The 25,360-nt window shown below is 37.0% G+C and overlaps 2 protein-coding genes across 2 annotated transcripts; both read left to right on the top strand.

Moving 5' to 3' along the window:
- Positions 1 to 732: 732 nt before the first annotated feature.
- On the top strand, positions 733 to 4,432 carry LOC138221085 (cysteine-rich venom protein-like). Its single transcript, XM_069178685.1, has 6 exons — positions 733 to 830; positions 1,319 to 1,409; positions 2,432 to 2,568; positions 3,265 to 3,359; positions 3,630 to 3,718; positions 4,184 to 4,432. Exons 1-6 carry the CDS (start codon positions 819 to 821, stop codon positions 4,312 to 4,314), a joined length of 555 nt encoding a protein of 184 aa, XP_069034786.1. The 5' UTR covers positions 733 to 818; the 3' UTR covers positions 4,315 to 4,432.
- Positions 4,433 to 8,135: 3,703 nt separating this feature from the next.
- On the top strand, positions 8,136 to 18,479 carry LOC102694919 (serotriflin-like). Its single transcript, XM_069185932.1, has 8 exons — positions 8,136 to 8,201; positions 9,425 to 9,485; positions 10,938 to 11,038; positions 11,882 to 11,972; positions 12,443 to 12,594; positions 14,201 to 14,295; positions 16,811 to 16,899; positions 17,097 to 18,479. Exons 1-8 carry the CDS (start codon positions 8,136 to 8,138, stop codon positions 17,222 to 17,224), a joined length of 783 nt encoding a protein of 260 aa, XP_069042033.1. The 3' UTR covers positions 17,225 to 18,479.
- Positions 18,480 to 25,360: the final 6,881 nt, after the last annotated feature.

Raw genomic sequence — 25,360 nt, 5'->3', positions numbered from 1 at the left:
TTTAAAAAAAAACTGGTTTAGTTTTTAATTATTGTTTCTATAACCTTGCATGTAATTGAAATAACATGTGTGTGTTTGTGTGACTATTTGGTTTAGTATCGCAAACCTTTTTTTATTAATTTGCTAACTGTATATTAGACATTTTCCAGTTTTCAGCTAAAGGCCTATAAATAATGCCTATCGTTTCTAAATGCAATTAGTTGAATTCTATCAAGGCCTGGAGATTTTGTTAATTTTGGGTGCTTCCAGTATATCTAACACTTCTGCCTCTTCTGAGTTAACACAATTTAACATAACTTTGTCTTTACACAGACACAGCCTGATACATGTTGTCGATTTTTTCTTTGGGAACTGATTTAAAACATAAGGCATTTGCTTTTTGATAGTGAAAAATTTTCAATTTTTATCTCTAAAATATTTTAATTCAGCATTATAACACTAAAAGAGCATCTTGTCTTATTTATTTTATCCTCCATTGTAATATTATCTCTTGCATGTCTAATGTTCTTAGTTACCTGTGCATGTAGTTCATTATATTCCTTGAACTAGATCATTTCCTTTTTATGAAAGCCACTGCCTTCAACCTTTAGATGTGCTTACTCTTGGACTGAAAATGTTGTGTGTTTCTAGCAGAATGTTTCTAAACTTTTTCCATCCATTCTGATTCCATATCTCTGCTATGTCATTCTGATAATAAGCGTTTCTTAAACCTATTACTATTATTTCCAGAAATATATACTCATAAGAGTGATATCCAGAAAGCTATTGTGGACAAACACAATGCATTGAGGAGATCAGTGAGCCCATCTGCTAGCAACATGCTTGAAATGGTAAGATGCCCTTTTGGTAAGATCTTGCATAATCTGCTCATTATAAAAAAGTTAAAATACTTCAATGCTATAAAACAAATATGCTATCCAATTTATGCGTAAATGCTTAAACATTTGTTAAGGTCCATATCATCTTCTGGTACTGTATGTATTCAATCAGATTCCTCAGACATACAAAGTCCACTTCATTGAAGAATGATATGATGGCAAAATAGCTCTTGATAATTTACTGCCTTTGAATTCTCAAGAATTCTCAATCTTTCAGGTATGCCTCTCTACACAATGCCATTTTTGCTTGATTACCCTCATGAAGTCAATAAAGTGGTAGGGGCTTAGTACAGAGAGTACTAAGGGACATTTTCTAGTGAAAATGCTGATTCAAACTAGTCTAACAGTCCCGTTTAGTGCAGTTTTATTTATTTTTTCTTTAGATCTGTTCTCATATATAATACGTTATCGTCTTCTGTTGTTTGATATGTTGTACCAAGTCTTGGAGCTCTGCCGCTGCTGTCAATGCTAAGGCGTGGGCAAAGGAATGTGCCATGGAGCACAGCCCTCCTGCTCAGAGGACAGTAAATGGTAAGCACCATTTTTTCAATGCGCATCATCCAAAGAAAAACCACGGAAATGGAAAACCTCTACCTTTCTTATTAATGGCATTACAACACGCCTTGTACAAGCATATTCATTAAGCACGTGTTCTGAATATTTGCTAATAAGGTGCAAATGTATACTTTTGCCCTGGTCTCACTCACTCTGCCTTAATTTAGAGAATAAGTGTTCAGTAGATTATTTCACAAATTGTTGTGCCCTCTCACAGACTAATAAAAAGAACAAAATATTTACCCTCAAATATGAACTATCAGGGAAGTGGCGTGAAATAAATACTGTATGATTAGCAGTTTGCAAAATATAAGTTGGATTCAGATTATGACTTTGATATGTTTAATTTTACATGAATTAGACATATTAGGAAACAAACTGTAAACAAATACTGCAGTTTAACAGCTTCAGTTACATGGTATACAACAGGTAAATCATGTTTATTAACAATTCTCTATATATGATGAGACTCCAGACTCCAGTCCCAAAATGTTATCTTGGAGATGCCCAGTGGTCACCTAAAGTCACCTGCTTCCAATGACTGAGAAAACTCTACTACTCTGTGGAATGCTATTAATCAATTACGCTAGTATGCTTAATAAAAGTCCCGAGAGCTAGATTTCCCTTCCAAATTACTTCTATTTATTTCTATATCACCTAATTAACCTACAACTGATCACAATTATATTGCTCCAGGTATTTGGAAAGGCTACCTGCATGTACAGTATGAATCCTACTGCAATGAGGTTCTCTTCAACCAAGGTCGGAGATACAGTACCTAGTCTAGGGGAAATATTTTCTGCATGCACGAGATCTCCCCATTGAAACAGCATTCATTATTCTAGACAAATCTCATGTCAATTTAGTTATTAGAGATGAGTACAGTTAGGTTGGGTTTTGTTGCCAACTTATTTAGTGTGCTGAAGAGGATGGAGAGCACGGTACAGTCTATACTAACAGTGCTTCTGCAGCTTCCAGATGATTTAACTCCCTTTCAGGAACCATTTGTGGTGAGAACCTTTACATGTCTACTGCCGTGAGTGTCTGGGAGAAGGGCATTCAGGACTGGTACAATGAAGTTCAGAACTTTACATACAATGTGGGACAGAGTGGAGTTGTTGGTCACTACACGCAGGTAAAATACAGACATTTCTCTGTTCAGCTTTTTTTTATTTTAAACTCCTAACAAATCCATAGCCTTGACAGTGAAATATCCATTCATCACAAAAACAAAACTGCTTTCAAATGAATGTGAACATTGCAGGATTGCAGTGTGTTCTGGGAAAGTGTAGAGTAGTGATCAATGCTCAGCTCGATCTCAAGTGTAAACTCCCTGCTCTGGACACTGCTGCACCTTTAGGCAAAGACTTCATTCTTATACCTCCTGTTCCAAAAGGCATGTGTATTTGGCTTGAGTTACCGTGTGATGGACTAGTAACCCATCTGTCACACACAGAAGACAGACTGAGCTTTATTTTACTAGGCAAACCCCTTTCAAATCCTCTTTTTTTATTTCTGAATACAAACTGAAACCCGTTTAAACAACGATAGCAACAGCAACCTACCTAGAATTTGAACATGCAATCTCCTGGCCCACAGTCTCAGTGACTACTTAGTGCCCTAGAAAAATTCTACTTCAGATTGATCTAATCTAGCCTTCCTCCTCACTTTATCCACTGTAGTAGATGAATTAAACAAACTTACTGAAACTTACAGTACTTAATTATCTCAGACTACCTTGAACTCTTCACAGGCTTCAATATTTACCATCACTCACAATCCTTATTCTGCATTCATTGTTTCTCTCCTCCTTCTTTCCTTTGGCTGCCAGGTTGTGTGGTACAGATCAAACAAGATCGGCTGTGCAGCTGCTTATTGTCCAAAAAGCCCATATAAATATTTTTACGTTTGTCACTACTGTCCTGCGTAAGTAACTATTATGATATCAATTAATGGGCTATTCATTCTTTAGACAGTAAATACAAAGAATAACCTGAAAAAATAAGTACAGTACATGTACTGTAAGGCAACTGTTAAAATTTTTGCAAGGTGGTTGAAATGTCAATGTTCACCATGTATACTATACATACTGTATACTATACATGTACTATCATTTAAAACTGTATGTACACTGCTTGTCCTATTAGAGTCTAATTTTCTATCATTTTATTTATATTGTGCATATATCTTATACAGAGGAAACTACGTGCAATCCTTACTGACTCCCTATAAAGCTGGACCTCCATGTGGTGATTGTCCAAATGATTGTGAAGATGGGCTGTGCAGTGAGTATAATCTAATAATTTAATACAATTTAACCTGTAGAAATATCATATGCATCATATGCATGAAAATGCATCAAATCAGGAAATTTGACATCCAAATAAAACATTTCTGAACATACTGTAGCACCCAAGGTTTCTTTTTGTTTGCATGCTCTCCCTGTGTCCAAATAGCTTGTGTTGATCCAGTTTCCTGCCACCTTGAGAGAATTGATTGAATAAATGGTGAACAAATTGGCAATGTGTGTGATTTGCCCTCTTTCTGCCCTGTGCTTCCAGGGCAGGCTCCAGGTTACCATGACCCTTGCCAGGAATAAGCAGCTTTCTGATAATGGATAGATGAATAGAACTTTATTCATGTCCTGTATTACTGTATAACTCTGAAATACTTTCCAGATCTTTAAGTTGAATTCTCTGTCAATGCATGTACTTCTCTGAATGTCTTCTCTTCAATTGTTTTTCTTTCAGCAAACCCATGCGAACAATTTGACAAAGCTGGCAATTGCAAAGTATTAATGCAGCTTAAGAATGCATGTGAGAACCCATTGATTTCATCTTGGTGTGCCGCCTCATGTCAATGTGGAAAGAAAATCTACTGAGTCTTACCAAGGACCACTTTTCATCCTTAATAGCAAAAAACGATAACCTTATCTGTACTTACACTGAGAAAACAAAAGTGCTGTGATATGCATTTCAAATAAAAATTTGCATGTTGAATCCTGAATCAAGTATAGTTTGTGCTACAAACTAAAGAAAGATAAAACTGTTGTAGAAGTAGGGAAATTAAATGAACCTATACAGATTTTAAATTGTTCAAAACATACTGTATACAGTAAGAAATTCTTTTCTATTGGATCCTCTCTTTAAAACCATTCGTCTTCAGACATAAGGGGTTTCAATAACTCAGTTTAAGTTATTATTAATTTATTTGGCAGATGCTTCTATTCTGAAGTGATTTGTTCCAATTCACACAACTGGGTATTTTACTGAAGCAATCTGACTGCAGTACCATGCTCAAGGGTATAACACGTATGCCCCATTTAGGATTTGAACTCACATACTGTACTTCCTCTTATCGATTTCCAACTACCAACTGAATCTGCCATGACTGTAACCCATGAATTACAACATCTCATGTTGTATGTATTTCTGTTCTGACCTGTAAAAGTATTGGTTCAGCTTCAAAGGGGAAGGTAGAATATAATGAATATCCACTAATGACATAAAATGTATAAAGTACCTACATTATACAGTATGTAATGTAATTTGATGCTGCAATAAGTACAGTATAAAGCCTTTCAGTATTAGTGACAAGCTAAACTTAAATAACCAAAATATTAACAAGGATATGCAAAGGATGCCAAGGATATGTGTTATCAAGTATCTGGGTAAACTGGCCAGTATATGGCCAGTTGAAGGCATCCTGTATCCTGGAACACATTTGTGTAAGAGAACTGGTGCATAACCTTGAACAAACAAGTTTTAGCTCAACAATCGCATTTGGTGGAAAAGTTTTACTTGACAGGACACAGGAACAGAAAGTACACAGGGAAGAAATTATTACATCATTGTGTATATACTGTAATTGAGCTCTGATTCCAAACATGCAAATAAGGAACGGTTCAGACAAGTCATTAACTATTCTCACACAAAGCACTATACAGTATGTACAACACGCTTACTGTACATGTTGTCAGTACTGTATATGTAAGATTGCATCACCATGGGAGTGTTGATAATCCTCAATGCTCAGTTAATGGCATTTTCTAAGTTTCCTTAATTCGCCTCTACTTCAGCATACATTGTTTAAATTTGCCTGACAAGAAATGTTTCAGTACATGGAAACTTACTGAGAGTTTGCAAATGATCAGGCAAACAATGGTCACATTAATGGTAAAGTGCAGCCAAGAATACATACAGTACCTGTAGTTACATTTCTGTCACATATACTGTATCTTTAACTGTTAAATTTGTCCACTTAAGCCAATAAATGGCTACTTTTGCAGAGCTGAATTGAAGACCAGGACACACTGACCCACTATGACTTAGGTTAGACAGTCCTGTCCTACTGGGTGTAGATTCTAGTTCAAACCTGTTGGCTGTTTCAGAGCTTTAACATGGAAAGTAAAAGTACTGAAGACAGAGAATAGAAAACAATTTATTACACAAAGAGTTGTGGGTTTCTGGAACAGGAAAACCAGTTAGATAGATAAGACCTAGAATGTGGGCTATTTTTAACAAACAGCTGAATGAAATTTTTGATTCACTTAAAGGGTAACTGCAATGCTGTTTTTGTATTTCAAAGAATCACCTTTGATGAGTGTGTTTCAAATGACAATGAAAGTAAGATGTACACAGTAACATGTAAAACCTCCAATTTACATCACAGAATAGGCAAAACTTCCAGATACACTGCCCCTTATTCTGTGATTCAGAACGAGGCAACAAAAGGTGAAGCAACCTTATTACATTCTAAACAAGCAGGCTTGTGAATACAACTCTTAATCCAATAGAAATATTGCTCTCAACTTCGAGATGGTTTTGACAAAAAATACTTCTTGCTTGTTAACGCTACATACAGATCACCTTGGAACATTTCTGCTGAAATGTCTGCTGCAAAACCTATACTTATTTGCCCACACAATGCATTACATTCGACATTACAGTGACTAGTGAGCAGGAAGGACCACATCTTGTTGTGATTCATGCGAATTCTATCTCTGGCCTGTGACAAGACCAGTTGTTTGAAACAACGATGGGGACCACAGTATACAGTAATTTCACTAATTTACTATTTTGTGGTTAATTCAAAATCTTTCTATACCATCAACAAATTGATTTTGTTGATTTAATAACGAGTCCAAGAAACTGGAAATGCAGTTCCCCATTTAACTGCTAAACAACCAATCCAAGCAGGATGTGGCAAATGGCCTCCTTTATTATGTTCTTATACTGTATGTTAAATGTTAATATCTGTTTCTTACTCTAGGTATTATCAACTTGATTAAAGAACTGTAAGATTTGAATTTCCACATGAAGAATGCTTTTTTAAGACTCATGAGTACCGATCGTTAGCAAATAGAAATTGATATAAGTTTTGAAAGCAAGTCACTCACATTGAATTTTCTATTAAAGCAACTGTCTTGCATTAAGAGAACTATTGTATATGGTTGGTTTACAATTGTAAGCAAACAAGCAAAATGTGTTCATGTGCTTAAATAGGGTTTTTAGGTTCATTACTTTTTTAAGTTTTATTCAAAAGTTTCAAAAACTGTGTTACAGCACTTGGTACTGTACTGTAAATACCTGCAAATGTCAACACCCCACAATCTTAACCCATCAAGCTACACACAATTTACATAAACATCCCGTACTCTCCATTGACTGTCTAATGTGTCCATCTACAGGGAAGCTGCTGCATGTGTTCTTTTTTAATGGGTATTTTACTATAAATGGAAGAATCATTTGTCAAGCTGTCAGACTCTACAGTATTTAAAGCTGCTGCTTACATTATAAGTGTTTTATTAGCCATCTGAGGTAAGTAGCTATTACTATCTTATATTGCAGGGATAGATCACAACTTACAGTACGTTATATATATGGTACTGTACATTATTTTGATTGATCACTTTTATACTGTATATGTGGTATATAATTAAACTTCCAATGAGGATAAAGTATCTCTTCCATTTAAAAATATTTTATTTTTAAAATGTGTTCCATGTAAATGTTATAATTATAAAAATATATAAAATCCACACCTGAAGAAGGCTCCACGGCCGAAACGTTGTGTTCTCTTTCTTCTTTTTTTCAGCATGGAATAAACCTATTACTTGTTCCTTTGCAGCCTACGCATGCTGACGCAGCTACCCACATAAAAATATATATATAACTGACAGTAAGAATCTTAACCTTTTGGCACTCATTTAATCTTTTTAGATTGATGTGGAACAGAAGAAAGTTTCTCAGAAAACAAACCAAATTGTTCTCAATGTAGAACAATTAAAAAGTAAATATTAATCTGATCATTTTTTAAATGATACACCTTTTTGCTTTTTTATTTTAATCTCTACTTTGCAAAAAATGCTTGTATTATTAATCGATAAAAAACATGGTAAAATAGTGTATTATTACAGTATGTTTTCAATATACTGTAATTCATTCAATTTTTGTTGCTGTTTTCCAGTAGTCTTCTATATTTTTAACAACTGGATTACAGTAAGTACCACATTCTGTAGTGTATTAACTACAGAAAGCTCACATTTGTGAAAGTGAGAAGAAAACTGCTTTAAACAAAATGCAATGCTAATAAATTTGAATATGAAAATATTTAAGAATACACACACCACACAGATGTAAATTGAAGTTACTCATTTATAATGCTGGTACTGTTTGTTCAATTTTTACTTTTTTGGTGACAATGTCTGTTATCATCGTGGCTGTGTGCTTGAATTCTCTATTGCATACTTCCAACTCAGAGTCTCTGGTAAGTAGGTCTGGAGTAGTTTCCAATAAAAATAAATGGAGTGTATTCTGTACTGTATATCCACTGGACATGTAAATCATACATACTGGAAGCAAACTGAACATGTATTTCTTTCCATTACAACAATTCTGAAAATATATTATTCTTTTCATGTATTGGTTAAAGTTGAAATAATATTTTTGTCTTTTTTCATACTGTACTTCGATCTTCAAATAATGCAATTACAGGCAGGTAAGTGTACCATGATTATTATTGCATACTATTATGATTACATTGATGTACTTACATTTACAAAAATAATAATGCTCCCATTTTAGTTAAACCATTTATATGTATATTTCACAACAGTGAAAGGTGATGATTGCCTATGTTAACTTCCCTGAGTTAATACATAGTAGAAGTACCTTTGAAAACATTTAGAGCTGTGAATCTTTTTGAACGAGTCTCTACTAAATTTGCACACTGACCATAGGGATGGTGTTGACCGTCAGATTCTCTCTGTTGGGTTTGTGCCAGACATTTAGACCTAAAAGCTTTGTCTGGCATAAACCCAACACAGCACATTACACTGCAGTATCACTTAAATGCTTTGCTACTGTTTTAGTTAGTAATGACTTCCTTTCTGTCATCCTGCCATTACAGACAAGCTTTGTGAGATGACCAAGATATTGCTAACTGATTTTTTCTCAAAGTGGCATTTCTAACTACAGTAGATTACTCTTTACCAGGCTGCTCAGTTTTGATGGACAGCCTGATATACTGTAGCTAGTTTCTCTCTTGTTAGATACACATTCCATTTATGAATCATCTGCTCAGAAGGATTTGTGGTGCTATTGAAATTTTCTCTTCTCCTTATCTTTATCCCTAAATTGGATAGCTTTGAAAGCTCCTGGATCTTATTGGTTCAATATTTCTATGAAATATTGACAGAGGGACTTTTCAGAGACAGGTATATTTATTCAGAAACTATATAAAACTCTGATATTGCACACAGACATTTGCTATTCATTTGTGAAAGTATGGGCACTGCACTTGATAATTTACAGTCTGTAGTATACAGTATTACTGAATGTATTGTAATATAAAGCGTATATTATATTCTGAATACATTTTGTAATATATGACCAAGGGGGTTAAATATTTATTAAATAAATGGAGCTCTTGAACAGATGTTCAGGTGGAGGTTAAATTCTAATTTCGTTGCAACTGCATATCTCTTGTAGGAGCCCTACCTCCACCCCAACATCACCACTGCATCAATTTTCCCTGGCTCATACCTCATAAGTGAGGGGGATGTGATCTCTAACAAGCACTGTCATTTCTTCAGTCAGGCGAACATAGTAATGTCAAAGTACTAAGCACAATGTATCTTTATAATTGTCAGTTTGTTTTCTAATTATTAGAATTTGACTGAACAACTGAAACATATTTTTGTTTTGGATTTTCCATTTTTTTTGCTGTCATTAAAACTCTTTTGCCTAGAAAAGTGTGAGCGTTCAAGTTTTGATTAACATGAAACATTAAAATGTAGACTAGAAAAGATATCTTGTAACTGACTGGGCAGCACACAAGCTACTGAACTGCTGTACAGGACTCATATTGATGAATGACTGACCAAATGCAAAATGCTGAAGAGCAACAAATGCATTCCATTCCAGATTCATACAGTACATATGTTCTTAACTGCCTAGAAAATGTTTTTGGTAAAAGTTCCTTATCAGAGTTTGATAGACATAGAGTTAATGACTGTCACTAGAACATTCTATTGGGTCTTTGCTTTTTTGAGAGAAATAGAAATGTGAACTGAGTTTCAATTCCAATAAAAGAGGCAGTTTGTGATGGACAATTTACAAGTTTAAAGGCGTCTTGGTACCACACATCTAAGCATCCAAAAGCAATCAAATTAAGTAGGGCTGAGAATTCACCAGTCTTGGCCATGTCTATTATAGCTTCAGAACTGTAGAGACATACAGTAAATGAAAATTTGGAGAGCTTTATTAACTGGCTTAGGGTTACAGAGCACAATTTTTTGTCCTTGATCACCTCAGTATAAATCTGATGCTCCTTTTTTATAATCTTACTGCAATTAAACTGCTAGGACATTGATATTTTAGTAGTGAACAAAACCTCTATTTTGTCAAAGGCATTCTGCTCTAAAGCCGGTGAAGGTGATAAGTGAATTGTTCCATTCTGAACACTTGAATGTCACCACTCCTCAATGTCATCTCATGGATTGGAACGGAAAATTCCACTGCTTTGAACTGAAAGTCAACCAATAATAATTCTAAATAATTATTGTATGACAATTGTGCTACCACGTGGTTAGTACAAGAGAATGTACTATTTCATACAAAATAATTTCCTATCTCATTATTATGAGATAATGTACCCGTTATTACAAAATATCACTTTTTTTATAGGAGCAACAAACTTCCATATGACACAAATGAATGCAGAGGAAAGTAACAGGAGTGTGCTTGGTGAAGAAGTATCCAGTGCAGGATTAGAAACCAAATTATGGTCTAGTACTTTAACAAGGCCATACATCATGTGTGTCTAAGCTTAACAGCACTTACTTTAGAAGCTGTAGATAAAAAATGCATTGGATATGTAAAGTGATAACAAGGTCAACTTAATACTATAAAGCATCACCATCACTTTATAGAAGTGTGAAAAGATGTGAGCACAAGATCCTTTAAAACATTAAACTCCAAACTGCAAATTATGTGTTTCCAGATATCTCAACTCATAACAAAAATGTTCAGGAGTTTATTGTTAATGAACACAATACACTGAGAAGAAATGTGTCTCCACCTGCCGGCAACATGTTAAAAATGGTAAGCTACATTTTCCCAGACAGAAACATTTGATTTTATTAAATTACATCTGTAATGTACACCTTAGATAAGCAGTACACATTATTTAACTTATGCCTGACTAAAGAAAATATGTGGCAAAGAAATGTGTTAATTTATTTTTAATGTACTGTATTTTAGGCATAATGATCATAGCTTTCAGGTATTGTACTTAATTATTTTATTTTAATGTTAGAACTACCAAATAGCTTTGTTTATTGTTTTATTCCTGATCTGGAATTTCCAGACTTTAAGTGATTCTGTTAAGTCAGGGAGAATGAGGACCTGAGTGTGTCTTTGACTGACACTGACCTGTCAGTGCTCTGCAATGCTTTAAAGGAGGGTTAGCACCCAGTCGGAAGCAGAGATTCAAATTTAAAATCTTGGACAAGCAGGCAAACTTATCGTCTTGGTAATCAGCTCTGTTTATTGTAAAGGGAACTCAGAAGACAGTAGAATACTACACACTAAGTATGTATACAGTATGTACATACTGTACACCTGCAAGGAAGGAGTAAAATATGATGGCATGTCCAGAATGACCAAATACAAAGAATGACTGTTTTACGTGCAATAGATATTGTATGGGTGTCTCTTTATATTTAATTCTGGAAGCTTTTTTAATACAGCAAAGTAAGAAGACTTACTGTTACATTTTCAGCATAGTTTTCATGAGATAAGTTCCCTTCTTAGTGTGACTTCAGTGACTAGTGTGATCCATCTAATAATTTTAATACGTACTGTACATGTAAGTAAGACCCAAAACACAGGGGATTAGTAGACATTTCTAGCTGCATGCATGTTAATGTATTTTTCTTATCTTAGGAGTGGAATCAAGAAGCTGCTGAGAATTCTGAAAGATGGGCTCAGTTATGCACTGAAAACCATTCTTCCATTGGCCAAAGACAAATAAATTGTGCGCATTGCATAGGATTTTCACATGGACTTATATAGTCCAAGGAATGTTATCATCACTTATTGGACGTTTGCTACTGAGAGTGATTTTGCACTCTCACAACACCTGTGTCTATTATTATATTATAAATAATCTGAATTTAGGTTAGTGTAACATTACTGTTTGTCACAGATTCAGTAGAAAATTGTGTTATCTATAACTTTTGCCAGATTATTAATTAGAGCTATCCCTTCCGAAACACACAGTGATCCAAACCTTCTTCAGATTGGAAAAATGCAAGCCAAATAGAATCCAGAAAGTTGCTTGTTAGTTGTTTCCTACACACAGACATGTTTGAAAACAACATCCCATTTTTTTTTTAAATTAATGCATAAAAAAACTTTTGTTTTTTGATAGTCAAATACAAGGTGGTGGTGACATTTCCCTTCTTAATGTTCATTTTATTTCTTTTTACTAATTGATTTATTAAGCAAACACAGAGAGTCCATGTGGTGAGAACACGGTTGTGTCCCTAAATCCTATATCTTGGGAGGAAGTCATTCAGATGTGGAATGATGAAGTCCACAATTTCAAGTATGGAGTCGGGAGCAAAGATGATAGCTTCACTGGACATTACACCCAGGTAGGAATGATAGACTTTTGTTTGCTTTAATGCCAATTAACACAAACTACAATACAAATATGTAAAATAAGAAAGTGCAAATTCCAAGCACACACGTTTCCTCTGTAAAGGGGCAGTTTGGACTTCAGATTCAGTCTATTGTCCAGGCCCCTTTCATCCAATTAATGGGTGCTTTATCTTTCAAACCCAGAATACTTAAACCTTTGTCTTCCACTGATGAAGTACTCTGTCATTGAGATACCTCATAAAATGGTAGTGCACTCAGCAATACTAAGCAGCATCTCAGAAAGATACTCTGCCCAGTGGCACAGTTCCCTGCTAATAATCCCACTCGGTGGTGCAGCCACCCTGTTTGCATCTACCCTGATAGCTGTAATTGCCTCCCACTCCAGTCTGTTCCCGATCTCCATCTTCCTGCTGCAGTCACCTCCTGTCTCCATCATCCTTTGGCATTCTCCACAAGTCTCTGTGCACTCAACTGCTTCGGCTATCTTGGCTTCTGCCTCTGACTCTTTCCAAGCCTTCAGTGGGTTACTGCTCTTGGATTCTCTTGAAAGACACACAAAGCCAGAAACCCAATGACAATTATCTAAAGCATATACAACAAACATCCGCACGCTATTGTACAATACAAAGGGAGAGCAGACTCGGAGCAAAATCCTTCAATTTTAGAAATGACCAGACGCTGAATAACATTCAGTTTCTGACTTGGTACAGCAGCTATGCAGTACTTCTGACAGACCAGCTACATTTTAACATGAATGGAAAAAATATTTGGTGAGTTACAGCTTTGTCTTAAAATCCAAATTAGGAGAGTACTGATGTTAAAGACTTCAATTGCAAAACAGAAGCCTGCTGTTCTACTGTATTCTCTTCTCTGTGATAGATAATGCTAACTGCTTGTCATATTTTGATCAATCCACTGGTCTGTTGGTTGGTTGATTGATTGGTTCATTGGTTGGTGATATTCCAGATTCTGCATGATTCTGTAATCACTCATCCACTTTGAATTTTTTCTTTTTTTCATGGGCATTCAGACTTCGACTATCTATTGACTTTGACTGACTCCTTACCACCATTCCTCTCCTGATTAATTCTATGGTTGCAACAGCCATACTGTATGTTTCAGTTGGTGGTGTCCATACGGCATGCAGTATATAGGAGATAATATGGAAATTACATTTTATCTGCATGGTAAAGGACCATCTAGTAAGTCTGGAAGCACTTTCTTGTACAGGACATAAGCAGGTAAACTGTTTCTGTAAACTTCAGAATTGGTTCTGTTGCCATCATTAATTACATAATGACAAGTAAGCCGCTTCCAGAGATAACCATGTATGTCCAGCCCATGACACTACCTGCACCGTGCTTTAAAATATGTCTCTTTGAGGAGGACAGTTTTGTTACAATACTTTTTTTTACTACAATATTTTATATTCAGATGAGACCAAGATAAACCTTCACTAAAGTGATGGGAAGCTTAAAGATTAAAAGCTTAAAGATATGCCAACATAGGCTTTTCACACTGTTCATATACAGTATACAGTACAGTATATAGAAAATAATATGGAAAACTTACATTTTGCTTTTTCCCTCTTCCTATTAGATTGTGTGGTACAGGTCCAACAAGATCGGCTGTGCAGTTGCTCATTGTTCTGAAGCCAAATATGCATATTTTTATGTTTGCCATTACTGCCCTCCGTAAGTACTCTATTGTTTCAGTCTCATTCCTGGGTAAAACAGAATATCAAGTGTTTATTTATATCACAAATACCAAAATCAACTCCTTTTCTATTAAAAATATTGGATGTATTTCTATTGTATGTCCATTAATCTGAGGAAAGATATGTCATCTTAAAATAACAAAATGTAATTAATGTCAATGCACCATTAGTATTATAATTTACATTGACAAAGTTTAAAATTATACATACTATATAGTTCTTGAGTGTATAATACAGTATACAGTATTGAATGGTGGATCATTAGAAAGACAATTATTGCTAACAAGGACAAAGACGTTCAGGATCCAGATTTTGAATTAAAAATAGATATTGTGTAAACGGCCAAAAAATGACCTATTCATATAGAAAACATTATACAGTATTGATAAGTTATTTATTATGCAAATGTGTATTAGAAGATAAGAAGATCACAAAATCAGAATGAAAATCTGGAGACACTTGGGGGTGGTTTATATGTACAAATAGAATATTCTGTCTACTTGTATGATCCTTTAAACAGCATATACTGTACAATAGTATTGCCTTGGAAAAAACAGGTCTTTTAATTCTTCATTCTTCAAGGATAAGATTTCCCTAAAAATTAGTAAATAGCAACCAAAGCAAGATGGACAAAAATGGCTTCTTCTCCTGTTCTTATGTTCTTTTGTTATGTTGGTAAAGAAATACAGTGGCAAAGAGTGTTGGGTGGTAGAAATGTGCATTGTTAATTTTTCCTTAAGACTGGGTTAAAACAGAAGTGTTACCACCTTCTAGCCAGATCTTACAAGTTAAGCCAACCTGTGCTTGGTCAGTCCTGGGATGAGAGAGAAAGGAAAGGAAATCCAGATTTGTTGGTGTAGGTTCTGTCGGTAGGCCAGTGGGTGGCCCTGCTCCTTCCAGACTTTCCAAACCAATGCCACAGTCCTGTCACAGGGGGGCACTGTCCTTACATTGTCCTGTCTCCGTGGTCATGGAAAATTCCATGACACCTCTCGTAAGCATTGGAGAGTTAATGTCTGTGTCCTGGCCAAACAGCACTATCAGGGTTTCCCTCTATTGAAAGTCACCCAGCGTTATATACCTCAGTACAGTAGGTGTATTACGATAAAAGGCGTAATACATAAATACAATGAATTCTAATATATCTAGTCACATAACATCACTTTTGTTAACCACTTAAACAATACAGGTTTGTGGGGGTGCCAGAGCCTATCCTGGGAAGCACTGGGCACAAGTCAGAATACACCTTGTACAGGATTTCAGTCCATTACAGGGCACACACAACACTCATGCCGGGCACAATGTTACAGCAGCCAACTAACCTACCAGCATGTCTTTGGACTACATGAGGAAACCAGAGCACCTGGAGGAAACCCATGTGAACCGGGGGTGAGCATACACACTCCACACAGATAGCACCCCAGGAATTGAAAGCAGAGCCCCAGCGCTGTAAGGTGCTAAAAATAACCATTGCTAACAATGGTGCCACCCTATCATCCTATCTGGTTGTTATTAATTATAACTATAGTTGATATCTATTGTGTGTGCAGGTTCCTGAAATTGCACTCGTTTGCACTTGTACAGTACATCCTTTCAGTCTACCCGAGGAACACTTTAGCTTCTTGTTAAATTTGCACGGTAAATGTCAGACATTGAAAATTATCTTCTTTTTTTGTTTTATCCATCCGGCTCTTTTAAAAAGGATGGGACGGTTTATGCAAAAGATAAATCTGGGACATCATTTTCCAAGTGTTCCCCTGCACCACACTGCCTAGAGATTCATATTCCATACGTCTGTGAAGTCAGCTGCCAGTTCAAAGCTGCCACCTGTAGTAACCAGTTCGTTATTGAGGTAAGAGGTGTGCTGGCAGCTGGCAAGTTGTACTGTGACACCTAAACGCACAAGACTAGACCCACACAGAGGACTGGTAGACATTCCAGCTACGTACAATAACAGAGAAACACATTAGAAATGGAACTACAATGGTTGGACATCATGTACAGGGTGTGTCCTGCCTTATGCCTTGCTTGCCAGATTAAGTTCTGGCTCCCCAACCCCCCCCACAACCCTGTACTGCAGAAAGGGGTTAGAAAATGAATGGATTGAAATAGAAATGATGTATGTCACATACACATTTCCTTCAAAAACAGCAGAATCTGAATGTACAATTCAGATTACACAGTACGTGTGTATGTTAATGTTGGAGAAAAAAAAAGACGCAGAAGATGCAGCTTAAAGCATTTGTAAATACTTTCATTTATATGACAATTCTATTACATTCATATTAGAATATAGTGCAATGACCCCTATTTGTTTTTCCTGAAAGGCACCTGTGAAAATTTAAAAGCCATATATTGAGAACACAAAAGGGAAAATATGTATAAATACTGTATGTCTGCAGTTTATGCAGACAGGGAACATTAAAACATATTTAAAAAGTGTTACATTTACAAACAGGCATCCATTCATGGAGTTTTGACTTTCCACACAGCGGGAACTATCAAGACTCTTTGTTTGCTCCCTACAAATCTGGTCCACCATGCAAAGACTGTCCCCATTCCTGTGAAGAGAAGTTATGCAGTAAGTTAAAACCATCTTTTTTATTGTTCTTCTTTGATTGTTTTAAGTTACAAAAAAGCTTAATTTATCATAAAATGCAACTGTTATTATACAGAAGATGTTCAGCACAACATTAATAATAGTGACCCTTGAGAAAAGAAAAAAAAGACTTTAAATTCAATACCTTAAACATGTTTTTTTTTTCTGTTGTCTTGAAGCAAATGCTTGTCCTTACGTTGATAAATACAGAAACTGTGCGCCATTGAAAGAAGAAGTGGGCTGTTCCAATGAAGAGATTTTTCAAGGGTGTCCTGCATCATGCAAATGCTCAAATCAAATTATGTAGAACCATCATCTGCAATACCTTAAATATATTGTGTGTATTTAGTCTTTTCATAAATAGTTTACCAGCTATGATTTTGTGATGCATTTCTCTCTACATTGGCTTCATTTGTTCAGATACAAGAATTTTAGTTCTTTCCCAGCTTCAGCAATTTGATGTCTGTCTTGAAACAAAGACTTGAACACACACACAAAACCTTGATGTGTCTATGCATTACTATTAATGGCTTAAAAGATGTATATTTTGACCACAAACCGTTCAAGAGATTGTGAAGATAATTTCTCATGTGTGTTTTCTTTCTGTATGTCTGTGGCTAAACAGAATGTTATTTTTGTTCTGACAAACTAATCACCTGAGGACAAGTGTGATTTACATTAGATGTGCTGGAATATCCCTTTCACTTACATGCATAATATTATTATTTAGTTGCACAACATAAATATCTACTGTACCTGTATTGCGTTTCAGTTTACTTTTCTCCACAAGATGGAGCTCATGTTTACGTACCACGTATGGCAAACAGTTTGTTCACTTTTCGCAAATTGCAAGAAAATACAGTCACTTTAAAAAGCTCATGGTTATGTGTCATTAAAATGCTTTTACATTTTTTCTCATTAACTGACACCCCCTAGTTGATTGAACATCATGTCATGTGTTATTGTTGATTAGGTAAGTATTCACCTCCCTGAGCCACTACTTGGTGAAAGTTGCTGGTTATTTGCCACTACTAAGCCACTGTCACATTAAGGACTCTCAATTTGTAAAACAATTACACCTAAGTCTGAAACAAGCCACCCAGTCATGATGTCAAATGAGCTGCTGGATGAGATCCTCAGAACAATAAGACACTGTCTGGTTAATGAGCTCATTTACATTAGATGTGTCGAAGAAGAGGTGCCTGTCTTGCCTCTCTTGCCTCTCTGGTAACTTCAGTAACATTTTAAAAGGATGTCGCTAGAATACAATGGTCATTTTCTAAATTGCTGTTTAAAGGAATTTAAGGCTGCACTTACAACATTAACATGTGTCAAATATTTCTTCTATGCTTGAAGGAGAATAGCAAGTGGGGTCTTCCTGCATGAGTGGTGTGTAAGATACCTAGGGGCACCAGCACTGTTAACAGAAGATAAAACGTATTATGGAAAATAAACTCTCTTATCAGTTCCAACAATTTACAGTACTGCGCCAGTTATGAAAAACATTTTCAGAGTGAGGTGTAAAACAAGACCACTAATTCTGAGCCCGCCAGGAAAGTCATGCTCGCTCTAAAATAATAAGCTTTTGAAAAAATCAATATAGTGTTAAAAATTACACTTAACCCTGCATTGTAATCCTAATTTTGATTGACAGGCTTAAAGAATGTACAGGATGTAAGCAATAAGAATACCTCCCTGGATGTAATAAATAAAAACTGAGGTTATGTTGGTTTTAAGCCATAAACTATGTTATTTGAAACATGATTGGCAGTTAAAGTATATAAGTTATGGAAATGTAAGTTATAGAATTTTGTACAGAATAACACATTGGGGCCTATTTTAATGTTTCCGGATATGATGCTTATTTAGCTACTTTAGTGTTTTATTAAAATAGTAAATAATATGTACTGTATACAGGCAAGAACAGACGCTTAAAGTTATATCCATTTCAAAGCTAAAATTACAATATGTGTTATTTTAGCTGCTGTAAATAGCTGAAGAGCAAAGGAAGAAACTTTAGCAGTAAATCTTTGTGCAGGACTAGAATTTAGCGTTCAAGAAAGTTTATTCAATTATTATTTTAGTTTCTCTTGCTTTGGAAATAAACCTAGGAACTGGTCAACTCCTCTCAGTCAGCTCCTGAGGAATGTCTGAGATAGGGCTCTGATAACACGGGCAGCCTAGCATTCCACCAACCAAACCAGCCCGTCATAAATTGGGTCCATCCTAACACGGCCAGTGATACAATGCCAGATAGACGCCTCTCAGTCTGCAGTTCCAGGAGGAATGCACATCTGGATGGTCACTAGTCATAAATCCACTGACAGGGCCATTGTTACCAATGAGAACCATGCCACAAAGTTTCACACTACATCTGATGACTTCACCACAAATCACCACCGCCAGTGCCGATGTGACCTAAAATTTGTTGGACAACTTTTGCATCATTCTCTTAGGTCCAGGTAACTTGACAGCAACTTAATCTTGTGCAGGCACTGCTGTCCACCTTAGTCCTCTGTACCACAAAAGAGCTGAGCCTAAAGAAACTGTTGCCAATCAAAATTCTGCTCATAAAGTCCTAACAAAGTAAGCTAAACCACAGATAAGCTCCGAGTCCCAGCTGTCATTTTGCACTCAGCAAAATAATACAAAGGATATTTGTCAGCATGGGGGCTGCATAGGAACACAGTGGTTAATATTGCTGCACTGCAGTGCTTTGGCCCTGATCGTGGACCTTGAGTACTATCTGTATTATATGTTCTCTCTGTGTTCACATGGGTTTCCTCCTGCAGTGTAAAGACATACTGGTAGGTTAATTGTCCCTGTTATGAGCGTGTGATTGTTTGAGTCTGCCTGTCCATTGATGGATTGGCATTCCACCCAAGGTGTATCCTATTTTGTGACTGCAGCTTGCCAGGATAGACTCTGGCTAACCTGTGACCCTGAATTGGATGAAAATGTTAGAAAATGGATGGTGGATAGATTTGTCAACATAAATGATAGTTAATGTAATGCTGTGCCCCCAGAACTCCTACCCCAGTGATGAACTGACAGGACTGTGCCTTACCCTTTCACTTTTACCCCCATGCACACTCATTTTCTCCATCCTCCTATAAAAAGCAAAAGGAACCTTTTTCTCTCTACCATTCTCACTGACAAGCAAGCACCTGCTAATTATTAGGGGCAATAAACTTCTGTGAGCCTGCAACTTTGGTCTCTCCTTCTACATTTGCTGACATGCTTGCAGGATAAGAAGGGAAGTGTGTGTCAAGTGGGATCCTTATCACATTTGACCTGTAAAACACAGCAGGGAAGGTGGGGAAAAGATGGACGAACCCTACTCTGGCAGGTCTGTGGCAGGACAATAGATTATAGAGCAAGACTGCTCACAGGGAAGAATGCCTTCAAGAGACAGGTTCATGCAATGAACCCACAACACAATGTGAACTGGGCTGAGACTTGGGCCCACTCTGCAGCACAGTCAGAAAGGACTGAAACAGCCAATTCCGCTGTTTAAGTCTTTAGACACAGAGAATTCAACTGATTTGCTGATCTTTTCACATCCAAACATTGCTGTGAGTGGGAGGGAGCTAAGCACAGCACAGCTCACACAACAAAGTTCCCACCAGGGCCCATTGAGTCTACCGAGAAGTGGGGCCAAAGCCAAAGACCTCAAGTAATGGGCACAAGAGGATGACGCTGCTCACATCCAGGCATTACACCAGGATGGACGGTGGGAAGACTTTAAAGCCATATTCAAGATGGCCACAAATCTTAATGGATGGTTGGAGAAGGCCATATACTGTAGCTTGCAACAACTGTCAAAAGGGAGGCACGGGTAGTGCTTCCAGATCTCTCCACCTCTCTGTGAAGTACAGTATATTACTCTGCAGTGTTAGCAGCCTTTTATCACAGTTGTGGGTGTGTGGAATGTAGGAGAAGCTTAATCTGTTCTTTAGCATCCAAGGAAGAAACTCTGGGATTAAAGCAGACCTGCACTACCTTGTGAGCACAGCTTTCCCCTAGTTTCTTAAGGATTCCCACAGAGAGCTGACCATCCACCATTTCAATTATAGCATAACCCCTGATCGTCTGAGACATCAGGTTCACTAAGTATATTTAGGCTTGGAAGCAGCACTCCAGAAGGAGGAAGTGGACATGGAACCCCCCCAGCAAACTCATGGAGTGATTATCCTCTCTGGGCACCAGAAAGTAGCTGGGAGTTGAGGGATAACATTGGGATAACAGTGACCTTCCAGATACAGTATTCCCCAGCAAATGACAGACTGACTATACAGTGTATAACATCCAAACAGTTCCTAGTCACTGACCATGGAGCCTGTGGGTTGTGGATGGCTGGGCACACTGTGAGAAACTAGAATCTGCCCCACAGTTGTGAGTTGACAGATCACTTTTCTCAAGTCTACATTCCCATAGAAAGAAAGTCAGGAAGCAGACTTGAAGCTCTAGGGGGCCTGACGGTAGGTGTTGGCTGGGAAGCACCCTATTTGAGTCCCAATTTAAAGTCCAGTCCTCTCTTTATGCACACTGACCCAGGTCTGCTACTCATCCAAGGGTGCTGAAGACACCCTGGATTAATCCTACCTCTGGAGAGGTGCTGTGGCAGGTGGTGTTCTTTGAGCTTTAAAATCTAATAATCTCTTAAATCATCATGGGCCCCCTGGATTGGAACATTTCAGAATTACCAGGACTCTCTGCTGGCTCCTCCAGGCTTTCTACTGGGGGTGTAGTAGATATTTGACGGAATATTGAAGGCTACCACCTCTGAAGTAACACCTGTACAGAAGCAACACATTATAGCATCTGACCTCTTCTCTCATTCTTCCCAACTGATAGCAGATAGGAAGCTTCAGCACAAGTCCATCTGATTCTCTCACTGCTGAAATTAGTTAACATCTCCCAGCCAAGTGTGTTGATTCAGTACTCTTTTGTTAAATGAGAATGAAACTATTACTGAGAAGAAGTATGCATTTGTTAATGTGTTAATTCAGTAATTGACTTTTTACCTGCTCGCTTTCAGTACTTATATTTTGAGAGTGTTCTTAAAAGGGTGGCTAAAACTGGCTATAGAATTATAATTAGTTAACTCTTGTAATCACTGAATGATTCAAAAGTCATTGTGTATTTCATGACATATTATTTGTATTTACTCTTATATTGCCTTAATTGCATTAAAATGTACGAATTGTATTGTTAAATCTGTCATGGATTCTGCAATCTATTTGTATGTTGCTAATTGTTCTGATTAACTAAGTACTCTGTGAATTTATCCCATTTCCTATACAATTTCAAATTGTTTAAGTAAGTTCAAACCATGAAATCATTACTTAAAAAACAATAAAGAAACTTCTAAATAACTACAGGCCTGTCTATGTGCAATAGAAGTGGTTTATTGATTTCAGAGTAAATTCAACTCTCTCTGTAAGGTCGAATAAGAAAGATCCACCAATGAAGAGCAAAAAGCTTTCAAAACAAATCAGGGATGAAATTGTATAGATCAGGAGTGAGGTAAAATAACCTTTAATTTCTCTTTGAGTATTGTCAAGTTAATCAGCAATATGGAGTGCAACCAGACTGCCTAGATCCAAACAGCAGCAAGGCAAGGTGGAAGAAGGTGAGAGATGTCACCACAAGGCCAAAGAGTTCAGTGGCTGAGATGGGAGGAAAGCTCATGGGTCAATGATATCCCATCATTCCACAAAGTGGGCTTATATTGCACTTAACAAAATGCCTGAAATGCCGTATGGGTTTTGCACCAAAGCGCCTACAGCAGGTGATACTGCAAACATGTGGAAAAGGTTTTATTGTCAGACAAGAGGAAACAGGAACATTTTTGTCTAAGTTACATTTGACAAAAACCCAACATAGTACGTCACTCAATCCACACACACACACACGCAAGCACGCACGCACGCGCACACGCACACACACACACCTTACTGTGGATGGTGGAAGCAGCATTATGTTATAGTTGTGCTTCTCATCCACAACGGACACACACAGAGCAAATTACATGGTGTATTTCGATTTTCAGATTACTTTTGATAAAGTTTCTTACAAAAGATTAAATTGAATTATAGTCCATGCATCAGCAAGCTCTCAAACATTTTAACAGTCAATCTGGATTGTAAATTGAGCATCAATGCATACATTGCAGATGTTTATTTGATAGTGCATTTCATTTTCATTTAAGAGTGTGTCTTGAATAAGTAAATAAATAATAATATAAGAATAATTTATATTGTATAATGTACTGTAGCAGTTTAATTTCTTTAACTAGCCTCTTGATATGCAAACCAATATTCCTCTTGTTGAAAGAGGACAGAAACTGAACAAATATGTTCAGTAATTGCACAATGCGTGAACTGATTTGTTATACTATTTATGAAAAAAAGAGAAGACCCTCCAAAAAAAAGAAAAAGTATTGAAAAAGAAATCTCATTTTCATCTGAATGCAATATCTTCAAACCTTGTGGACAAGGAGATTACTTTTTTTAAATTTGATAATGGCACCAAACACAGCCCCAAAAAAACTCATAATAGCAAATATACAGTATATATAATGTCTATACTTGAATCTCCAGGTTCTCAGCCTTAATCCTGAATTTGAAAGCAAAATATAGAAGAGAAAATCCCCTCTCTTCTGGTTTATGTTCAAGCTGAGCTTTTGATCACTGGCTAAACAATCAAGCAGATCAGGTGGCAGCACTGACTAACAGTTTGATTGGTAGAAAAGCACAAGGGTCTCCCAGGACCAAGGTTGAGAACCTTTGTTTTACCACAGTCTGCTGTGGACAGAGCACATCCACTGATTTTCACACAGTTTGTTGGCCAGTGGTTGGGATTCCATTGATGGGCTCCTGGATGACCTGAGGGATTTTAACCACTTTTTTAGGACAGGTATCACAGGCACACATGGCTGCAGTGCCAGTATTGTGCATGTTAAACAGGTTCACCACTTGCTCTTTCCTGGATGTACTAGTGGTATCTGCCTTCTGTTCCATAACCATCCTCCCCCCCCTCTCCTTGTCTTCATTAAGGCCTGTTTTTTTAGTCTAGGCCTTCCTGTGTGATAGACCATCCTGGTGCCATGTCTGTGCTGTTCTTTATTTTGTTAAGCAGCTGGCCTTTTGTTTCCAGAAATTCTTTGCTGTGTCATGCAGGACTGTCAAGGCATTTAAGAAAATAATATGGGCACCTGGAGTCTTCAGGTGTGCTCTGAGAACTTCAGCTGCCATCTTTATTGCTTTTGTTTCTTCTTTGTAGTAAAAAAGGAAAAACTTACTTGGCTTTAGCGAGGCACCGGGGTATTTTCATGTCACTTCCAAGTGGCCATCTACAACATGACACATCACTCCCGGCTTTATCTGCCTGTCCAAAAAAGACTGCACTAGCACTATATATTGTCTGTGAGATGACAGAATCTATACTGAAGGGATCAAAACAGATAACAAAATAACACTAATGCTGTTAAGACAATTTGTTTTCCCTTTTCTTTGATGCAATTTTGAATGCATTTAAACTGATGGTTCTTTCTAGAGAACAAATCCAGTAATTTACTCTGACATCTATGTAGTAGCTAAGGAAGCTTTCTGATCTTATTCTATCTGTGAAATGGTAAAAAAGGAACAGATATACAAAGTATAAAAATGTTTAACTTTGTGAAATAACTAAAACATCCTCAGGCATTTTGCGAAATAATTTCAAGTGTAGTTGTATCTCGACGTACAGGCTTGAAGAACTGAAACGTTAAAGTAATGAGGGAGTAACTTTCTTCTAATCTGAAGGCAGTGGGTATGCAAGCTTCCACATATTGTCTTTTGAAGCATCCTGAGTTGCGACCTGTGGGAGAGGCAATGCAGTCTTTTCACTGCCTCATACACAGGCTTTGCAAAGCAAAACACTCTGCCTTGCTCCCTCATCTAGTAACGTGGTGTGGAGTTCATTCAGGGATGCATGACAAATTGTTTTGGTCTTTAGAAAATTACCATAAATAGAAAGTGGAATAAGTGAAAAACTGAAACATATCTCGCATTTAGTGATTTATTAATAACAGCAACTAAAATTTTGCCACGGGTCCATTACTATCACTATCACCTTCTAGGATGAATCCTCAATATACCTATTGGAGGTGCAGCACAAAGAGTAATGTTATGAGACAAAAGTGCTTTAAACGAAATGTATGTTAATAGTGTAACGAACAGTTCTTTCCGGACCCTATGCGGACGACACAATCCGACGAAGTGGGGGAACACTGGGGAAACGTCATGCAGGAAAACGGGGCTGAAGACAGGGGGGCGTGTCCAAGGTGCGCTGGTGCACGGGGGAGGTGTGGCCGAGGCGAACAATCCCAAAGAGTAATCTATAGAGTATCCAAAACACGAAGGTAAGTCCAAAACCAGGAGATCCATCAGAACTCGGA

Source organism: Lepisosteus oculatus, chromosome 2, assembly GCF_040954835.1.
Source record: "Lepisosteus oculatus isolate fLepOcu1 chromosome 2, fLepOcu1.hap2, whole genome shotgun sequence".
NCBI lineage: Eukaryota > Metazoa > Chordata > Actinopteri > Semionotiformes > Lepisosteidae > Lepisosteus > Lepisosteus oculatus.
The sequence above is the reverse complement of the archived record's forward strand: the minus strand, read 5'-3'. Positions and strand labels throughout refer to the sequence as shown.